This window comes from Aedes albopictus, chromosome 3 (genome assembly GCF_035046485.1).
Source record: "Aedes albopictus strain Foshan chromosome 3, AalbF5, whole genome shotgun sequence".
Taxonomy (NCBI): domain Eukaryota; kingdom Metazoa; phylum Arthropoda; class Insecta; order Diptera; family Culicidae; genus Aedes; species Aedes albopictus.
Window position 1 is genome coordinate 157,205,748 of NC_085138.1, and position 20,682 is coordinate 157,226,429.

Below are 20,682 nucleotides of genomic sequence, written 5' to 3' on the forward strand. Positions count from 1 at the left end.
TTGGAACAGCTACCTGTGTCGGACGCAAACAAGTCCGTTAAAATAGGGAATCACAAGGTGGGCTAACCAGTATGCCAGCTGACCTTGCCCGAGTCACCGGAGGTATGCTTTAGATGTCTGGAACCAAGACACAATCAGACCGGGCGAACCTCACGCGGGCGCTGAACCGCATCAGGAGCGGGCCACCAAAGATGTTGATAGTTGCCGAACAGATGAGCTGATCGGCTAAACAAGCGGGCGGACTACCATCAGCAAGAGCCTGAACCAGGGCCTGCTGAAGCTCCGCAAATCGCTGGCTCTGATCAAGAAGGAGTATGACCTCCTGGTAGAAGAGCGGAGTGCGGCCGATCACGGAGAAAAATATAAAGTTAAGTCAATCATATTGCGGTCGCGAACAAGCATATTTGTGCACTGACTTTTATATAATCCCTTTTTGAGATTGTATTACGCATAATACCATAGGACGAAGCATAACAGAAGCTTGAAATGATGTAAATTGATGAACTGATTAGAACAAGAAATATGGTTGACTCAATCATATTATGCTTTCATCAACAATATTTATTGTTGATGGTTTGACAGCTCATTTATTCTCATGGTATATCCAAGCATGTGTATGTTTAACTTAACCCTAAAGTTGAAGCTTAAACGAACTATATTAGATGGTTGTTTTAAGCTGTTTTAAGCATACACAAAAAAATGTTCAAATTAGGTTAAATTTAGGATAAACAATTCTAAAATGATCGTAATTTAGTGCAATATGTTCTAACTGTAACATATTGCCTTAAATACCACCATTACAGGTACTTTTAATTGGCTAAAATTTCCCATACATTCTTTATTTTCCTTATTCTTTTCAACTATTTTTTGTTTCAAATAATTACAAACTATAACACGCAACAAAAAAACTGAACTCTTAGTGGTATAACCAGTCGCTGAACTGGTGGATCAAACGTTCGGTGGAACGGCGCACCAGCAGACTAACGTCGATTCCGAACTCCACCATGGTAGCCAGTCCGGTCTTGCGCTTTTCCGCTTGCAGCATGTCATCTGTCGACAGATGGCACACGCAAAAAAATCTCCTTTACATATCTGCGGGGCCTGAGTTTCCTTGCCCGAACTTGGCGATTCCTGCAGGATGGCGTTGATTCCGGTGGTGGCGGTCTAGGTGCTACATTTTGAATCATCTTTCGATTGGTAGGTTGAGTAATAAGCTGCACCTGGAAAACACAACACAGTCATCATGAGCTTGTAAATTCATGTACCCCATTACCGGCGGCACACTTACCCAAGCACTCATCTGAATTCTGAAATGGCGAATCCCGGAAGATTGGTAATTGTAGAGCACACTTGTTCTGGTTGGCAGTCAGTAAACAATAATTGAAAAACCAAGTTTTTACAATAAAACTAAAATCGTCACTTCGAACTACCGCCGCCATGTTGAACAATGACTGAGTGAGTAGATAGCAGACAGGAGGCTGGGTCAACACGGGTTGAAGTTATGACACTTATGCTTGGTTTAAGCGTTTGATGGTTGGTGTTCAATGATGTTGATTCAAATGAAACAGATGCTTGATGTAGACATCAAATCATTATGAATCAACCATTTGAAGCAATTATGCCAAGAATGTCTTCGAAGCTTGAGAGAACTATGGGAAAAGTTATATCAAGCAGACAACATTTCTGTCCGTGCGATGCGAGCAAACGGACCTGCTTCCTTTTCGCTGGCAACGTGACGATGGCGCATAAGATCATGCAGCTCGTCGGAGCCGTAACGGCACCCTGGTGGTAAGAAGCGTTCTGCCGGGGCGGGCGGAAAGCCCAGAAGGAAGAAAGGGACGGCCAGCGCAAGCAACCATGCTCCCAAAGCGATTGCGAAACGCGCAAGGGGCAGCAAAACCAAGCCTGCAAAACAACCTCAACAGCTATAGTGCCACTATCCCGGATGATGTCCAATAGTTTTGCGGTGTAAGCCGGTAGGTAATCGCAAGCTTCTGGCTAGTGTCGCTACGTCCATACTAAGATATGGCGGTTCGGCGTGGGGCATGGTGCTAAGTACCGAGAGCTACCCTGGTAACCTGGAAAGTACTTATAGGCTGATGTGCCTGCGTCATCATTGGAATCCCTTATCAGAGAGAACATGGAGTCCTTCGAAATGCGCGATACAAGAGGCATACGCAGGACTGCCAGGATGGCCTCTATCATAGAGGCTCTATGGTCAAATGGCAGCGCGCGTGGGACAGTTCCACCAAAGGAAGGTGGACCCATTGGTTGATACCGAGGGTAGAGAGTTGGATTAATAGGCTCCATGGGGAAGTCACATTCCACCTGACACAGGTCCTTTCAGGTCATGGTTGCTTCCGACAGTATCTATACCGTTTCGGGCATGCGGATTCTCCCAAATGCCCAGTGTGCAATGGTTCAGAGGAAACGGCGGAACACGTTTTGTTCGTGTGCCCGCGTTTTCGCACAATGCGTGACCGCATGCTTGCAACATGCGGGGAGGACACAACTCCGGACAACTTGGTCCAGAGGATGTGTAGGGATGAGGTTAGCTGGAATGCCGTTTCAACGGCTATCACCCATATCGTCTGAGAGCTACAGAGGAGGTGGCGCGTGGACACGGAGAATGGCTAGTCCAGATGCAGTACAAGAGGTATCAGAAGGCCGGCTCCAGAGGCACGTTATCCTCCATTTGGGACATTTGTGCCATCACAACCTGTCGGTCTACTGGGTTGGATCCGAGCCCGCGGTTGGAAAGGGGTCCTGGTAGGGGCTGGGACAGGTGCACGCAAATAAAACCGTTCCGATATTCCGGAACAAAATATCACGAGAAGCGGAACCTACATCTTATTCAATTTCGTGATGTAGTTCTAGTTAACGTGATGAGAAAATCCAGTTTTCGAGATGAATTGTCATAAATCTAGGAACAAACTTTGCGGTCGTTCGATTGGTCTGTCCATTTCATAACGCTTTGCAAAAATGTGAACTGCTATCACGATATTGCGATCCACATCAATCACATTCGCGATTTAGTTCCGCTCTCCGGAACTCCGTTCATGCGTGCTGTCATGATTGGTAACGCACGCACAAAAACAAACATCCTCTCTGCAGCTACTGTCCATACAAGTGTCGCGAACGTCTACTCTCGCTAAATTGGTTCTGTTGCTTGAAAAGGATATTGTTACAGCTTATTCAAGTATCTTAAATGTGAAAAAGTTCAGTGCAATTGCAGTTGTGTATTTGGTATTGTATGTGAGTTGTGTTTCAGTGGATTTTTTTTATATTGACCCTATGCAAGCGCCTGCCGCAAGTGCCAGTGTATAAAACCAACAGTAATAATTGTTGCCGAATAGTTCCGCTCATTGTATTACGATATTTGTCATTATCGAAATGTGTATCCACATATTGTGCTGCAGTTTATCTTGATTGTGATAGGTAAGTATGTTGTAAAAGTCAAAATAAACGTAGACGAAGTTCAATTACGACACGACGAAAATCCTTTGAAATTTATCGTCGACTAAATGCCGACCGTGAAATAGGTGCTCATGTCCGTGAACAAAATCGCGTTTATGGGAACGTAGCCGTGAACAAAGTTCTAGCCTTTGAAAACAATGTTGCCACTCTCATGAACTGATGGATGTTTTCTGGAACGAAAATCACGTTTCTGTGATTTTCCGTAGTGCCGGTGCTCGATTTCGCAGGCGTTACGTTTAGTTTGCGGAACATTGTTCCTTGTTGTTCTTGAATCCATGACTTTAATTCATGGTGTACAATCGTAAGCCATGTTCCAGCTCGTTCCAGATTTCGTGACTGAAAGTTGACGTTTTCTGGAACGGTTTTATTTGCGTGTGGAGGCCCCACTGTCAGCATCTTTTTCTGGTGCTAGCTGGTAGGGCCTGAGCTACAACAGGTCAAATCGCGTGGCACGTAAGCAACAATTCTTGGTGCTTGCAAAACAGTTGAGCGCGGGCATGGTGATTGACCCTGCCCGCCTTTCGAGGGCAAGATACGCACATCACCTTGAGGGAGTGATGTGCACTAACTCTTCTCTCAACTGCTACAGCAAATGAAATGTAATAGACACATTCCACGGGCCCCGTATCATCAATACCAATTTTTCAAAGTAAAGTTATGACATATTTGACATTTTTATCACATTCTACATTCCTTTCGTCATCCAAAAATGTATTCGACATGATATTAGTGTGACAATAAATATAAATTGAACGACGATTAAGATTAACATTAAAACCGTGATTTTAAGTCTTTTAGGCACACTTTTCATCCAAACTATCGTATTTCAAACACCAGCACACTGACTTTTCAAAAGTCATCCATCATTTGTAGATAAATATATGTAGATTTTTTAGCATAAAAAGATTTTTAATCGGAAGACTTTACAACTCTGAAATATGGCTGATCATAGTATGGGTTTTTATTGCGTTGTAACGTCACGAAAAAATCAACATTTTTAAATTTTATTCAAATACGGAAAACGATACAAATCTGAAATTTTGTATGCTCTTTGTACTCGAAAAGATCTTTCAAATGAGACTAAAAAAAGAAAATCGGTTCACGGAAGCCTGAGTTTCACCTGGTTGAAGTTTGCGTTGTAACGTCACGAAAAAAAGTTCTGTGGAAAAGACCAAATCTTTCTGGCTTGGACGGCTTCTGAATTGGACAAACGGAGTTCTATATTCAAAACAGTTTCGTTCTCGTTGTGTATGAGCTCTTTTTCAAGATATCGTTTATAAATTGCGTACCATTGCCGGTTAATAAACTACGTAGACTTTTGAAGGACGGAGGAGATGGTGTTTGGCCAAAATCTACGATGTTATTGTAGTGCGATATTGTAAAACTTTTTAATCGTAATCTAATACCACACAAACCGAAAATTTCTGTGATATGAGTGGCCAACATACGAAACACTGACGAAATTACAAAGTTATTAATTTGTTCAAAGACTTACAGTTGATGGATAAATTGATTTAAAGTTCCACCAACAGGCGGCGCTAGATAACTTACAAATTTTAAATTTCATACATCTCAGGATCCCTTTTACATAGAAATACGATTTCTTCGGCAAAGTTGTTTGGTAAGTAAAGGACTTGCAGTTGATTTAACAATAGATGCGAGATTTTGCCACTAGAAAACTTTAGTTTCCATTTTGCAAAAGCAGGCAAGGGATTAGAATTTATTGAAAGTATTCTACAAGCTGGAACTTTTTTCACTTTGGACATATTGTATTCAAATCAAATTGTAATCAAAGATCAATATATAATTCTCAACTTTCAAAATTTAATTTGATTTGATTCACTTATTCCTTAGATATAATAGATAATAGAACACAGTCAAAAATATGATTCTGCTTAAGGCGCTCCATCTTAGTGCAGAGCTAACCAATAAAGTCCAAAATTGTAGAAATTACAGATAACAAGATGAGGAACTATCAGTCAAAATTTGAGAATCTTTAATATATTTTACAAAAAGTTACGGCTTGTTGAATGTGTTTTGGGTATTCAATAAAATTTGCACGCTTTTGAAAATTTGCAACTACCACCACTGTGTGGCAGACACTAACACCATACGGCTATTAAACTGAAAGTCTAATGATCTATCAAACAACTTTAATAAAGCAACCATCTTTCCAATTAATCACGATCCTGAGATAACTAAAACTAAAAATGTGTATGTTCTCTAGCGCCTCCTAGTGGAAGGATTTGAAATCATACGGCCCATCAATTGAAAGTTCTTGACCAGCCAAACAATTTTGTCGAGGACACCAACTGTCTAAATAGTTAGGATCTTGAAATATATGGGATGGATATTACGTCAGTGTTACATCTATTTTTGATATAACAAGAATCACCGACAAACAGACGTAACACCTACGAAATTGAAAATCATATATCTCAGGACTCTAATTACTTAGACTTTAGACTTTAGAATGTCGATGTCTTTGGAAAAGTTGTTAATCTTGTCAAGAATTTTCAGTTTAAAAGCCGTTTGGTTCATGTTTCTAACTGACTAGTGATAGTTGAAATTTTGAAAAATCATGCACTTTATAATTATTCAAAAAATATTCAACATGATGTGACTTCTTATAAAATGTTCAAAGATTTTGCCAAAAAATAGTTTCTCAACTAGTCAAAATTTGTTTTGAGAAATTCTAAACTATTGTAAACTTATAATTAGTGTGTCTGAATCCCACATCCAATAGTAAATCAGCTGTAATATTTTGACTTATCCAACAACTTTGCCAAAGACACTAACTCTCTAAGTAATTATGACTCTGACATATATAGGATGGATTTTTTTGTCAGAATTAGGTCTATTTGTCTCTGGAATCACAGAAATTGATGCCCCTAAGTGGTATGCAGATTCTCAGGTATGTCTTTGGTTCAATAACTGCTCGCACATCTTAAAGCGTTTTTAATTGAATCAATGACATTGCATAAATTATTGAAAAAATGTTTAATTCGACAGCCTGATTAGTTTTATGCTGCAAAATCTAAATATCTGGCGGTGCGAAGTAATGAATATCAACGGTTTAGTCTTTGGGACAATATTAGATGACTATGGGTGGTACTAGGCCGAAGATGGGTACCATTAACCTTCATGAAGGAGTTTTCATACTGGTAATAGCAACAACTTGACCCTCCGAGCCATTTATCACAAAACGGATTTTTAATAGAATAAAGTTGCTCTTGGAGCAGTAAAAATAATGCAATAATATATTTACAAATTCGGGCAATTTTGTCTGATTATTCTGATTCAAAAATTATGTGCATTTTCGTGACGTTACAACGCGAGCAGAACCCTGTTTGAAACTGAACGGGCGTTGTAGCGTCACGAAATGTAAAAGTCGATTATTCAAAAACAAATCCGAAATTTAAATGTTTTATTCCATTGAATTGAAGAACAAACCAATAAATTTCAATGGTGGAAAAAAAAATCAGAACATCATAAAAACCCGAGCAGATTTTTTAAGATGTTGGTAGAGCGTTAGAGAGGGTCGGGAACACGTTTTTCTAATGAAAACTAAATGTTCAATAGGTCAAATATATCAGACATTTTACAAGGAATCCTAATATGAAAAAATATTTTGCGGTTTTCGCTCGTTTTCATGAGTTATAGAGGAAAATCTGACTACGAATGCGTCAAAACGTTGTAACGTCACGGTAGAATGTGTCAATATATAATTAATTTAATTAGTATTCACACTTAAAATAAAGTACCGTATTCAGCTGTTCTATTTTCGGTAAAAGTTCAGATTACCGAATGTACAGCAACATATTACCGAAGTTCGTCAAAAAATTACCGAACGTTCGGTAAACTCTACTGAATCATCGGTAATGTTTACCGAACGTTCGGTAAAGATTAGCCGAACTTCGGTAAAACTGTGCTGAACTTCGGTAATCCAAACTTTTACCGAAAATAGAACAGCCGAACAAGTGACTCTGAAATAAGTGTGTTGATAATAGCTTAAATTTATTTTACCAAATTAGGATTATAGTGTGTTATAATACACAGAACACCTAGATTAAGTTGAAGAATGTAAAAATTGATTGAGATACTAATAAAGATTATTTTTAAAAAATAAAAAAAGACTAGCTCTTCTCTGAAGCAATGCCTTCTTGGTGGTTCCGGAGAGACGAAAGGTTTGGCGACCTTGGGATTGTTGCTTAGTGGGTCGAGGAAAGAGCAGTACTGGTTTTTCTTTAGTTGTAGAAGACGATCCCTTAACCCCCCACTACCTGAACCACCCTGTTCAGGTGTCTGTTGAGCAGATTATTCCCTATGGCTTAGAAGAAGAATAAAAAACAATCCCTCCCTTCCCCTAATGTTGGACGCACCATGTGAACTATCTTTAACCAATAACTATGATTATCAAACGAAATCTTCGTGAAAATGGCTAAATATATTTACAAATTTACAAACCATTCGGACATTTCAAATATCCCCGTTCGTACAGGAAAGGCAACAATCGATCCACAACTTCGACAAATTTTTCGTTGTGATATAATTTTCTTCTGAACTCTTCACCTTCCGGTTCCGATGAAGACATGAGGTCCATGCTTAATTCTCCCACCTTGCTGTAGGTTATCATTGGTATCGCCTCTATAATAAGGAGTGCCGCCAAAAACCCGTGTCTTTCGATGTCTGCTTGCAAACTTTCTAACGAAGGCGACAAGTCGGAGTGGTTCAATGTGTCAAACGCATCCTTTAGTTCCTGGTGGTAATACTCGACGAGCTCATCAAATCCATTGAGGACTTCGTCTACTTCAACCGTGCACAGGACGAACTCTAGGAAGTCGAACGTGAAGCTTCCAAAAAAGGCAATCTGAAAGTCGATCTGGAATAGAAGGACTCGGTAATAAGTATACTAATTTGTCGGTTATAGATTCACAGCAGATTTTACCACTAGAAGATCGCTGTCGCCAAACATTACATTATTCATCCAAAGATCACCGTGATTCAAGACGTTAAAGTCTTTGTCATTCAAGCGAAACAATTTTGCTCCGGAGACATAAGGATTTGCGTTCCATTGATTCTGAAAATATACTGATGAGATTCTTACATGTACGGATTGGAATTGAGCACATACTATCAAATCCAAGAACTGACTAGATACGTTGCGATCCTTCATGCTCGCCACCAAGGACTTGAACAGATTCCCAATATAAGCCTCACTGTCGCCCGCTGTTGCTTCATCATACATACCGGTTTTGAAAAGCTTGGAATATGGTCCATTCTGAAGCAGAGAGATTGATTTCAAACTGTTTATTAGAGATGTACTTGATTGTTCAATACGTGTTTATAGTACACAGCAGATGCGGCATGAAACTTGGCCAGTTTGGACAACACTACTCTACTGTCCGACAAATTCAACCGATTGCTACAGTCTTTCATTTCATATCCAGATGCGATCAGATCCTCCATTACCATCACTGTGAATGGCGTTGCAACTGCTTTGAAGAATCTACAATCATAAAAATCGTGTTCTGTTTTGCTTTTTACCAGTAATTCACAGACGCACCTAGGTCCGAATTGAACCTCATGTCGAAATAGCTTTTCATACTCCGGGATCAGCTTCTGGTACGCTTCAAACTCCTTGTCGAAAACGTTGAACTTCTCCACCCAATCTCCGCCGAATACATCGCTGGACTTCTCCTTCACGACGTACGATTTTCGCTCACATTTTCCATTCTTGAACTCGACATCTACCTTGACACGGTGTAGCAAGGACATGAAACCCGACTGCTTACCGGTGGCATCGTTCACTTCCAAGTTGCTCAAGCAGAATTCATCCTCCGGAAGGCCCAAGTCTTGTGATACCACATCCCGGAAGAAGTCCAAATTCCGCCAACCTTCAGCAGCCTCGCCGGCGTTGTTGAGTGCGATTATTTCGCCAGTCGAAGTCATCGCAGAGTGTGGCGCGGCACACGTGAGGCTGTTGATAGGTGCGCGGCTAAATTGATACTGATAACATTTTATGTATGCGCGGTGCTCCGGCGTTTTGTGGTCAGTGTCTAGGTCTACGTTCATTGGCAGATGGAGACTTTTCACAGAGTTTACTCAGTTCATGATTATTCAATTTAGATCGCATTGAGCTGATTGAAGGTAGGGTCTGGGACCATTTGGGCAGGAGCACCTATTTTGGGCACTTGCTGCTGTAACTCAGTCAATTTTGAACCGATTGGCTTGATTTTTGAGACACGATCAGCTAGGCACAGTAGCTAGTCATGTTTGAAAATTCAAGTCAATCGGTTTGAAATTGACTGAGTTATAGCAGCAAGTGCCCAAAATAGGTGCTCCTGCCCAAATGGTCCCAGACCCTATACAGATTTGCGGTTTGTTGAGAACTCGTCATTGTTTGGAATGTTTAGATAATATGAAATTCAGAATAGTTCGCAGATAATTTGAAATTATAAAAAATGTAATTTTGATCTAACCACGGGACAGAGGTAAAGAACTGACGATCAAAAAGTGAAATTTATTTCATTTATATAAGGTTATCAAGGTTTCCATTTGTTCTCCGTGCATAATGGTTAAATAAAAATATCTAGTAAACATCTAGGTCAAGTAATTGCTTAAACTTCCCAATGAAATTTCCTGGAATTCCCTTAAATTCCATTTTCTAGGAGAAAATTGAACAATAAGAACCGGAAGTCTGCAACCCACATTTTTACGCTTCTTTAAACTATTCAAATTTGTCAGAATTTTATTATTGGGTTTCATGGGCGTTTTGGAGAAATTCCAGAGAGGACCTTGGGGCTCCAGGGATGTTCCAGAGGAGTTTTAAGACGTACCAAGGCTCTTCAGGGGCTTTCAGGACGGTTTGGAGGATTCAGGGAAGATTTAGGTGGCCTTCAAGGAAGTTTCAAGGTATTTTCCGATGGGTTACAAGGCGTTGCAGAGTTTAAGTTGATATCAGGGATAAATTCCCGGACCAGCACCTCGTGAGGCATATCCCGGACCCTGAAACATCCTGAGATCTCCTGGATCACCATGAAACGCCTTTGAAAACCCTTTTAATCTTCCTGAAATCCTTTGGGTCTCTGTAATAGCCCTGGAACAACTCTGCAATCACTTCAAAACTCCTGGATCGCACCTGAAACCCTTCTGAAACCCCTTGAAACATCCTTGGAACCCCCTGAGGCTCCCTGAAACCACCGCTTCAGAAACCTCCTAAAACTCCCTCGAACACCTCGGGGACCCTCTTAAGCCTCCTAGAACATCTCAGGAACGCCTCTGGAAACTCCTGAGATCCCCTGGAACACCTCTGGAATGTCTAATGGTCGCCAATAACCCAGAAACCCAATAATACCTATGAAATGCTCCTGAAACCCCATGAAACCTTGCAACATCCCTGGAACGCCTATGAAACCAACGCCTAGAGCCCTATGGAACGCTCTTGAAACCCCCTGGGACCCAATGAAGCCTCATGAAACGTTCCTGAAACCTCTTGGAACATTCATGGAACAACCGTGGGACCCCCTGAAATCCCATGAAACCCCCTGAAACCCTATGGAATGCCCATGATACCCCCTGGGACCCCCTGGAATACCCCTGGAACGCTCTGGAAATTAGGGGTTTCACGATTAGGTCAGCTGATTTTTTGTCTAATAGTTTGGATTATGTCAGTGTTCAACAATTGGATCATAGATACAAAGTGAAAGTGTTATAAAAATATTTGTTCAACCTTCTTCGTGCATTACGTGACGCCCAACCCGCTGACGTAGTGCACGTTTTGGGGTCATAATGACCCTAATGCACGACTATGGTTAAATACTTACCTTACCTTACCGATGAGGCTAAGGCCGGGGTGGCCTCTGCTATACATAGTAGCCGCCTCCATTCCACTCGGTCCATGGCTGTCTGTCTCCAGTTCCGCACTCTGCGTAGGGTCCGCAGATCGTCCTCCACTTGGTCGACCCACCTAGCTCGCTGTGCTCCACGTCTTGTACCGGTCGGATGACTCTCGAGAACCATTTTAGTCGGGTTGCTATCCGACATCCTGATGACGTGACCCGCCCACCGTAGCCTCCCGATTTTCGCGGTATGGACGGACAATGGTAGGTTCTCTCAGCAGCTGATGCAGCTCGTGGTTCATTCGCCTTCTCCAAGTCCCGTCTTCTATCTGCACTCCGCCGTAGATGGTGCGCAACACCTTCCGTTCGAAAACTCCAAGGGCGCGTTGGTCCTCTGCACGTAGGGTCCATGTTTCGTGCCCATAGAGGACTAGCGGTCTAATCAGTGTTTTGTAGACAGTTAACTTCGTGATACGGTGAACGATCGTAGAGTTCGGCGGAGTCCAATTTTAGCACGATTTCCTGACACAACGCGCCTCTCTGCTGGTGTCGTTGTCGGCAGTCACCAGTGACCCGCCTCGATTGCATCACCGTCGATACAAATTCGGGGTGGTGGACACGGGGATTCCTCCCTGGAGCCCTTTGCCATCATGTACTTTGTCTTCGACACATTAATGACTAGTCCGATTCGCCTGGCTTTACTCTTTAGTCGGATGTACGTGTCCGCCATCGTCTCAAATTTGCGAGCAATAATATCAATATCATCAGCAAAACCAAGCAGCTGAACGAACTTCGTGAAAATCGTCCCACTCGTGTTAATCTCCGCCTTATTGTTGAACAGCAGGCACGAAAGACCATCACCTTGCCGTAACCCTCTGCGAGATTCGAAAGGACTCGAGAGTGTCCTGATACTCGAACTACGCACATCACTCGAGCCATCGTCGCCTTGATCAACCGTGTCAGTTTATCCGGGAATCCGTATCCGTGCATAATCTGCCATAGCTGTTTTCGATCGATTATATCATACGCCGATTTGAAATCGATGAACAAGTGATGTGTGAGCACGTTGTATTCGCGGCATTTCTGCAACAAATGGCGGATGGCGAATGGCGGATCCGTTGTAGTGCGTTCACCCATAAATCCACCCTGATATTGCCCACGAACTCTCTTGCAATCGGTGATAGACGGCGGCATAAAATTTGAGAGAGTATCTTGTAGACAGCGCTCAGTTGTGTGATCGTGCGATAGTTCCCGCAATCCAACTTATCGCCCTTTTTGTAGATGGGACACACGATGCCTTCCATCCACTCCTCCGGTAATACTTCCTCCTCCCAAATCTTGGGTCATTAGTGTAGTGCTCTCACCAGTACACAATGGGAAAAATAGGTATAAAATGCGAATAAATTCAATATCTCTGCTCGAAATAAATGGATTTGAATGAATTTTTGACACTAACTGTAAAATTCTCTATAATTTCAGATCAGGAGTGTGTCATTCGCCACACGATGCTGGAAGTCAATGTATTTAGCTCGTTTTACCCTACCCTCTCTCTTTTTCACCTTTTTGGAAAATCCTGAAGTGCAAAACAAATGGTTTATTTAAGTCGTGTTTGTGTAAAAAAACTTCCGAATGGAGCTGGTTTGGCTCACCACACGGCCTTAAAAATTGAAATATCTTCAAATATCCCCGATATCTCCTATTTTTGTTTCAATTTCACATATATCTCCGCCCGGAGTAGGACGCAATCGATAAGAGCAGAACCAACCCTATGTTAAATTGCCGATGTTAAGGAAGTTTTCTTCACAAATACAAGTTAAATAAGTCATTTATTTTGCGCGCCAGTCGGGAATAGATGAGGTTTTTTTTTAAAAAAAGGTGTGTGATAGAGAGAGTGGGGTAAAACGAGCTAAATACACTGATTTCCAACATTTTGCGGCTAATGACACCCTCCTTATCTGAAACTGTAGATTTTTACAGTTAGTGTCAAAAATTCATTCGAATCCATTCACTTCGAGCAGAGTTATTGAATTCATTCGCGTTTTATACCTATTTTTTCCCACTGTGCAGTGCTTCCGTGTTTTAGTAACTCGCTTGGTAGTTGATCTGCTCCAGCGGCTTTGTTGTTTTTCAAACGGTTCGATAGCCGAGTGGTAGCGTGCGCGACTGGTAGTCTCAAGGTACTTGGTTCGAATCCGGTTGCCCTCAGAAGCTATTTTAAATTGTAAATCGGGTCCATGGTAGAATTCAAACCATTAAACTGTTGAATTGAAACGAAACTCAATCTGCACAAATTTAGTGGCGTTGTGTATTTGAGGGCCCATATAGCCGAGGCGGTAAACGCACGGGTATTCAGCATGACCATGCTGAGGGTGACGGGTTCGATTCCCGGTCGGTCCAGGATCTTTTCGTAAAGGAAATTTCCTTGACTTCCTTGGGCATAGAGTATCTTCGTGCCTGCCACACGATATACACATGCAAAATGGTCATTGGCAGAGGAAGCTCTCAGTTAATAACTGTGGAAGTGCTCATAGAACACTAAGCTGAGAAGCAGGCTTTGTCCCAATGAGGACGTTACGCCAAGAAGAGAGAGAGAGAGAGTGTATTTGAATTGACCCTCAGAATAGTAATTTCAACCGCAAGCGGTCTTTCAGTGTGGCTATAAGATAGTCTTTAGGGATCCCGCGTGAAATTTCTTGAAGGATTTCTTCTGCATGGTTTGTATTTTAGATTTTTTCCCTTTCGCTCCAACATTTAAAAAAGGCGTAACTGCTTTTGCATCCAATTCCTGGTCACAATGAAATTCCTCTAGGAGTTGCACTGAAAGTTCTCCTAGGAGTTCCACTAGATTTTTTTCTGGATGTTCCACTTGCAATTCCGTAGAGTTTCACCTGAAGTTTTTGGGATTTCTTACAGAAATTCCTCTATGAGCTCCATTGGAAAGAAGTTTCGCTTGGATTCCTCTTTGAGATCCATTGAGGTCTAGGAGTTTGTAAATTTTCCCAGAAATTCTTCCTTGTTCTATTCCGTAAGATATTTCCTCAGAAGTTTTTCACGGAATTCATGTGGAAATTTTCCGGGGAATTCTTTTAGGAATTGTTTTGATAGTTTCTCCAGAAATTCTTACAGACAGACAGTTATTTCAAACATGTTTTGAAAAAAAAAAATACTTGTTTGCAGCTTTGTTACAGGGTATATTCTCAAATCTTGGCGGGATACTACTGTGAAGTTCATTCCGAAACTGGGTCGCGCGTCGTATGAAGAAGCATAGAGTTTCAGACCTATCAGCTTGACCTCTTTTCTTCTGAATTGCTTAGAACGCATTGTGGATCATCACATCCGTGATGATCATCTGGCTAACGTGCCTCTTCATGTGAGCCAACATGCCTACCAATCTGGTAAGTCCACTGTGACTCTTTTACACAAGGTTGTTTACGATATCGAGAAAGCATTCGCTCAAAAGCAATCCTGCTTGGGTGTTTTCTTAGATATCGAGGGTGCCTTTGACAACGTGCCTTTCGATTCCATATTGGAAGCCGCACGGGGTCATTGTATATCTCCAATGATTCCCAATTGGATTCACAAAATGCTCAAAAACCGATATCTCTTCTCGACATTGCGTCAAGCGGCAATTAGGAAATTGAGTGTTTGGATGCCCCCAAGAGGGAGTCTTATAGCATAGCATAGCATAGCATAGCCGACCGTACACATCTTGGAGTGGCTGTCGATAGAGACGTTTAATGCGCCAGAAATGTTGCCTGGGACTTGACAAACCTTTCATTTAACGAACTCTCGACACCTGGCCAGGTCCTTACGATCAGCGGGGATGGGGAGGAAATGTTGATTAGATATCTACTCAGAATATGTCCAAGAACTTGGCCCACTTCATAGATATCTGGAGTTGGAAATTGGATAGGGTTTAATGGGATGCTTTCCTTGGCGAAAAAGCGTACGAGAAATTGTCATGGTTTAATCATTTACCTGGTTACCACTGAAAAAGTAAAAATAAGTATTAATCAAGTCGCACAAATTTCGTAGGTAGTACAGCCATAGACCACAGTTGTGAGGATTGCCAGACTCCTCTCTGACTTCTCAACAAGACTGACGCAATCCTCCAACAGTCTAGAGTTGCCCTGGCCTCGTTCTTGCGACTGCTGAGGAATATGAAAGGATTAGTTAGACACCTAAAGAAAGGTGTAGAAAGTTCTACGACCTCTCAGGCCTAGGTGTCAAGGGGATATGGGTGTTGTTCTAGGTGTTGTTAGTGGAAGGGTACTCCAAAGGATGCGGTTGGTCAACGTTCAGGTACACCATTATTAGACTGCTCCGAAATAGTTATCTGCTCAATACGTCTTGGTTTTCTCGTCATCTTAATGGCATTTATTTGTATAACTTGATTTTTCGGTAGAGAATCTGAAATATTACATAATATTAACATTGACGCCGAATAAGCTACATATTAGTGATACGCTCGCCACAGTTACATATTTTTATAATATAATTTGAATCATACAATGAATTTACCAGAATCCTGCTGAAACAAAATATTGATTAGCAGCAAAATTGAAACAAAAATATTACATAAACATCGAAAAAGTGCATCAAACTTTGATCTTGGAATATTTGTAAACTACTGCCTGATTACTTTAGGCAGGAAAATTTCAAGATCAAAATTTGATTTGGTAGATCTTACGCCACAACGCACCATTCTGAGGTGATCTACCCACGTTACGGGACTTCTATCTAAGGTAGTTGTTAGGACGTGTGGCGGTTCTGAGGCAGGATACCATACTGAGAGCAACTCTATTTCAAGCAGCTTCAATAACTGCAAATTTATTGAACGTTTATTAGTAATTGAATAATTAAAATATAAAACCATTTTACATTGTAGTATCAGTTCTCCGGCCAGTCTCCTAACAGCGGTGCACGACTTGTCGTAGTTCTTCTAATCACGAACAGAAACGCACTGCCCTGTCGTTCTAAATCCTCAATAGGCAGCCACTGTAGCACACGTCGTTATTGTTTCAGTGTTGCCAGTTCCACTAAGAGCACAACGCATAGGAACTATTCGCAACAGTAGTGTTAGTATGAAACTTATTCATAAACTACTCAGAGACAGCATTTGTAGATCCAATGATATGTATTCAAGATATTACCTACTTGAAGATCCTCAAACATGCATTAAACTAACCACTAGACAGCACACAATTGCATGAGGGTATATAATGATTACACTGAACTATTCTCAAGGGAGTTTTCGGATACTCTAAGACAGTCATTAAACTCATAGCTAGATAGAACGTAGATGTATGAGCCTATGTGAGTAAAAGCCTAAAGAAGAATAATTAAAAGATAAGAAGAATAAGATGATAAGAAATATCATAACAAGTCATATAATCATCGCAGTGCGTAATTATGCGAGCACTTTTGAAACTTGGTGAATTCGCTCTCACGTTTTGTTGTGGACCCTATTAGGTATACCTGCAGGATCCTTCTGATTGTAACATAGTACTTGTTTTATAGTTGTACACATCCATAGTAAAGGCCTTGACAACTTTCACCACACACTCTCCCTCAAAAAATTATTGTATTGTAAAACAATGCCTTTGTTATGCTAGTTGTAAAAGACCATGCATCCCTTCGATCGGTCCTTTTTACGTATCGACCACGCTGTTAGTAAGTGTAGTGAACCAAGTGTATAATAAATAATAAGATACTAGAAGAAGTCCGGTGCTATTCCTTCCGCGTGACATTACACAAGTATGCGAAAAAGCTATGTTCATCGCAAAAACACAATAGACTATCGTTTATTGCGGTGTAGTTTTACCTTATACAAGTTGATTTGTATTCTTATACGACTTTACCAGATACTTCGCAATGAGTTAAAAAAAAATAACATCATGTGCAAATGAAAATGATCTTTTCGCCGTACACATATGCGATAGTAGCTTAAGTACTTTATACGTTGAAATCCGTGTATCTTTGTGTGATTCCTGATTGCCTTGGTATGTTCATCGCAATAATATTTTGGAATGCTATTTGTTGTGATGTACACTCATTGCACAATTATGGGTCACACACAATTATTAGTCACCTTCCACTTCAATAGATAAATACTAATTAATTTCAAGCTTTTGGTAGTCATTATAAATTTTCTTACATTAGTGCTCAAAGAACACTAAGTTGAAGCGAGGCAGGCCAAGTCCCAGTGGGGACGTAGAGCCATAAAGAAGAAGAAATGTTACACAGCCTATCTTGAACCATTATTGTGATTTTCATTATTCACTAACTTTTTGATAAGTTCCATCACTTAAAGTGAATTTTACAAGCAGAATAAAGGAGTTTCAATGATAAGAATATAAAATAAAAAATAATGTAAGTGTTATTTTTGTATGTTAATCGATTCATATTATGAAATGATTGCTTCTTGTGTGACCCATAATTGTGCTATGAGTGTAGTGATGCATTTTATATAATGATTTATATGTACTGGAAACTAGATGATTGACTGAAACTTGTTACCGTTGCGATGATCTGCGTTTGTTTATTTGTATTTTTTAGAATATTGTTATATTTGATGTTAGTAATGTTAGTAATTGTTAGTTAAAAATATAATAAAATCTATGACTATTGGTTAGTTGTTCTTGTTAATTGCTAGTAAAATTGTTATTTGTTTGTTAATAATTGTTAAATATTGTTAGTAATGTATAATCACTCCGATAGAGCTAGGGACAAAAATTGTTAAAACACGAAAACACCTTGAACACGCCTAACAATCTAAAAGCACGGAGGGTTCGAAAAAGAGGGGATAAGAGAGTTGCCAGATGAATGCCACGTCAAAAAGAGAATAAGCAAAGGCAGATGAGAGAAAAGCAAATCGTAGAAGAGGAAAGAAAAATGAAGGAAGCAAAAGATAGCATGGAACGGAAAAAGAGATTAGAAAAAGTGCTGATCAGTTTGAATGATCGTCTCAAAAAAGAGCCAGATGGTTCTGATGAGAAAAGCCCAATGAAAAGTATAGAGCAGGAGAAACCAAAGGTTCAGTTAGAGGATAGAGAGCAGGGGGAGAAAATGATTAGTTTCAAACACGATTCAGATGATTGCGGACAGGACAGTTCCGATGAGAGTAGAGAGAAGTCGAAACATAGGAAAGAGCGTAAATCAGTCAAGAAAAGAAATAGCTCGTCGAAACGAGAAAAGAAGAAGCGACATCGTAAACCGAGCTATTCGTCGACTTCTAGCACAACGTCCGTAACAGAAAGCTCCGAGTTTTCTAGTTCGCGAAGTAGTTCAGGTTCAGGTACGGATACCGATTCAGAGCACAGGAGAAAGGGAAGAGGAAGGAGGGAAAGTAGGAGAAACAGAGAGCTGAAGAGAATGCCTGTTGCTGAGTGGAGATTGAAGTACGATGGGAAGGATCAGGGTCGAAAGTTGTCCGAATTTTTGAAGGAGATTAAAATGAGATGTATTTCCGAGGACATCTCAGAGAAAGAGTTATTTAGGAGTGCCATTCATCTCTTCTCAGGTCGCGCGAAAGACTGGTTCATTGAGGGAGTTGAAAATAAAGATTTTCGGAACTGGCATGAGCTAAAAAGGGAACTAAAACGGGAATTTTTGCCTCCCGATTTAGATTTCCAGCTGGAGGTACAAGCCACAGAAAGACGTCAGGCCAGGGGTGAGAAATTTACTGATTATCTTCATGATATGATGAAAATTTTCCACTCGATGACCCGGCCAATCTCAGATCGTAGGAAGTTCGACATCATCTGGCGTAATCTCCGCTTCGATTATAAAAACGCCATGACCGGTGCAGGAGTTAGATCGTTATCCAAGCTGAAAAAGTACGGACGCATTATTGATGAGAATTTTTGGTCGATGTTCCATAAATCTCACGACAATATGACCCGGGGTAGAAATGCTCAGGTCAATGAAGTTTCTGCATCGGATCCGTCTAAGTCCAAAGCTTTCCCTCAAAATTCGAGCACTGCGACACGTGTCTTCACTCGCAGCAAGCCTAGAAATGAACCCACAGAGAAAACCAAATCATTATCGGAAACGAAAAATGTAGGTGAGAAGAAGGGAGAAAAGCCTGCGGACCCGATGGAGGGTTCGTCGAAAGGGACTCTGATGGCGATGGCTGAAAACTATCGACGGCCGCCTCTCGGGGTGTGCTATAACTGCAGATTGAGTGGGCATCATTATGCAGATTGCCCCAAACCAAAAGGCAAATTTTGTAGAATTTGTGGGTTTGCGGATGTAATTACTCCCGCTTGTCCAGTATGCCAAAAAAACGAGGCGGATTCAGCTTGAGGAGGCAAGCTGAAGTTGGTCGCCAAAACCCTCCACAATATGATCGTGTCACTGAGGAGCTTGCAGTCAATGGATTTGAACCCGTCTCTGAGAACGATTACTCTCCCGTCTCCAGCGTGGAAGAGCTTTTCGTTCGGGTCGATGGAGACACTCGACCGTTTGTAAAAGTGAGTGTGCTTGGCAGGGAAATCATCGGTCTTTTAGACAGTGGAGCTCACCGCTCAGTCTTAGGAGCAGGGTGCAAAAAGCTCATCAATTTGCTAAAATTGAAAATTTTTCCTTCTGATGTACAGGTACAGACTGCATCAGGCTCCTCAATTGAAGTTGAAGGTTTTGTGTATTTGCCCATCACTTTCAACAATGAAAACCGCATTATTAAGACTCTCGTGGCGCCCAAACTCAAACGTAGATTGATTTTAGGATTTAATGATTTCTGGAGAGCTTTTAAAATACAACCCGTTGTCTTAAGTCGAGAGTCTCGAAGAAGGGAAAAAGAGTTGGTTGAAAACTTGAAAGTGGAGGAGTTGGAGTGGAATGAAGGAGGGGAAAAGGAGGGAGATCTAAGCGAGACGCAAAAAGCCCAGTTAGAGGAGGTCAAGCTCCAATTTAAAATTGCAATAGAGGGGCAAATTTTAGATGTTACTCCTCTCGCGACTCATAAAATAGAGCTCAAGGATGAGTTTAAAAATGCACCCCCTATCATTATAAATCCATATCCGACATCCCCTGAGATGCAAAAACGCATCAATTTAGAACTCGACAACATGCTTAAACAACAAGTCATAGAGCCCAGCAAAAGTGAGTGGTCTCAGAGCACCGTCCCAGTCATTAAACCAACTGGGGACGTACGGTTGTGTCTAGATGCGAGACGGCTCAATGAAAGAACCAAACGCGACGCTTATCCACTCCCACACCAAGACAGAATATTGAGCCGATTGGGTGCCAGCAAGTATTTAACCACTATTGATTTGACGAAGGCCTTTTTACAAATACCGCTGCACCAAAAGTCCCGCAAATATACCGCCTTTTCGGTGTTAGGGAGAGGATTGTTCCAGTT

The 20,682-nt window shown here is 41.2% G+C and overlaps 1 protein-coding gene and 1 long non-coding RNA gene across 2 annotated transcripts; both read right to left on the reverse strand.

Moving 5' to 3' along the window:
• Window positions 1-7,885: 7,885 nt before the first annotated feature.
• LOC109415792 (uncharacterized) lies at window positions 7,886-9,515 on the reverse strand. Its single transcript, XM_062855799.1, has 5 exons — window positions 9,044-9,515; window positions 8,818-8,986; window positions 8,612-8,758; window positions 8,426-8,557; window positions 7,886-8,359 (listed from the first exon to the last, which is right to left on the reverse strand). Exons 1-5 carry the CDS (start codon window positions 9,427-9,429, stop codon window positions 7,937-7,939), a joined length of 1,257 nt encoding a protein of 418 aa, XP_062711783.1. The 5' UTR covers window positions 9,430-9,515; the 3' UTR covers window positions 7,886-7,936.
• Window positions 9,516-18,984: 9,469 nt separating this feature from the next.
• On the reverse strand, window positions 18,985-19,348 carry LOC134291909 (uncharacterized). The gene is made up of 2 exons (XR_009999339.1): window positions 19,209-19,348; window positions 18,985-19,148 (listed from the first exon to the last, which is right to left on the reverse strand). It is a non-coding gene; the product is annotated as an uncharacterized LOC134291909 (long non-coding RNA).
• Between the last annotated feature and the right edge of the window lie 1,334 nt (window positions 19,349-20,682).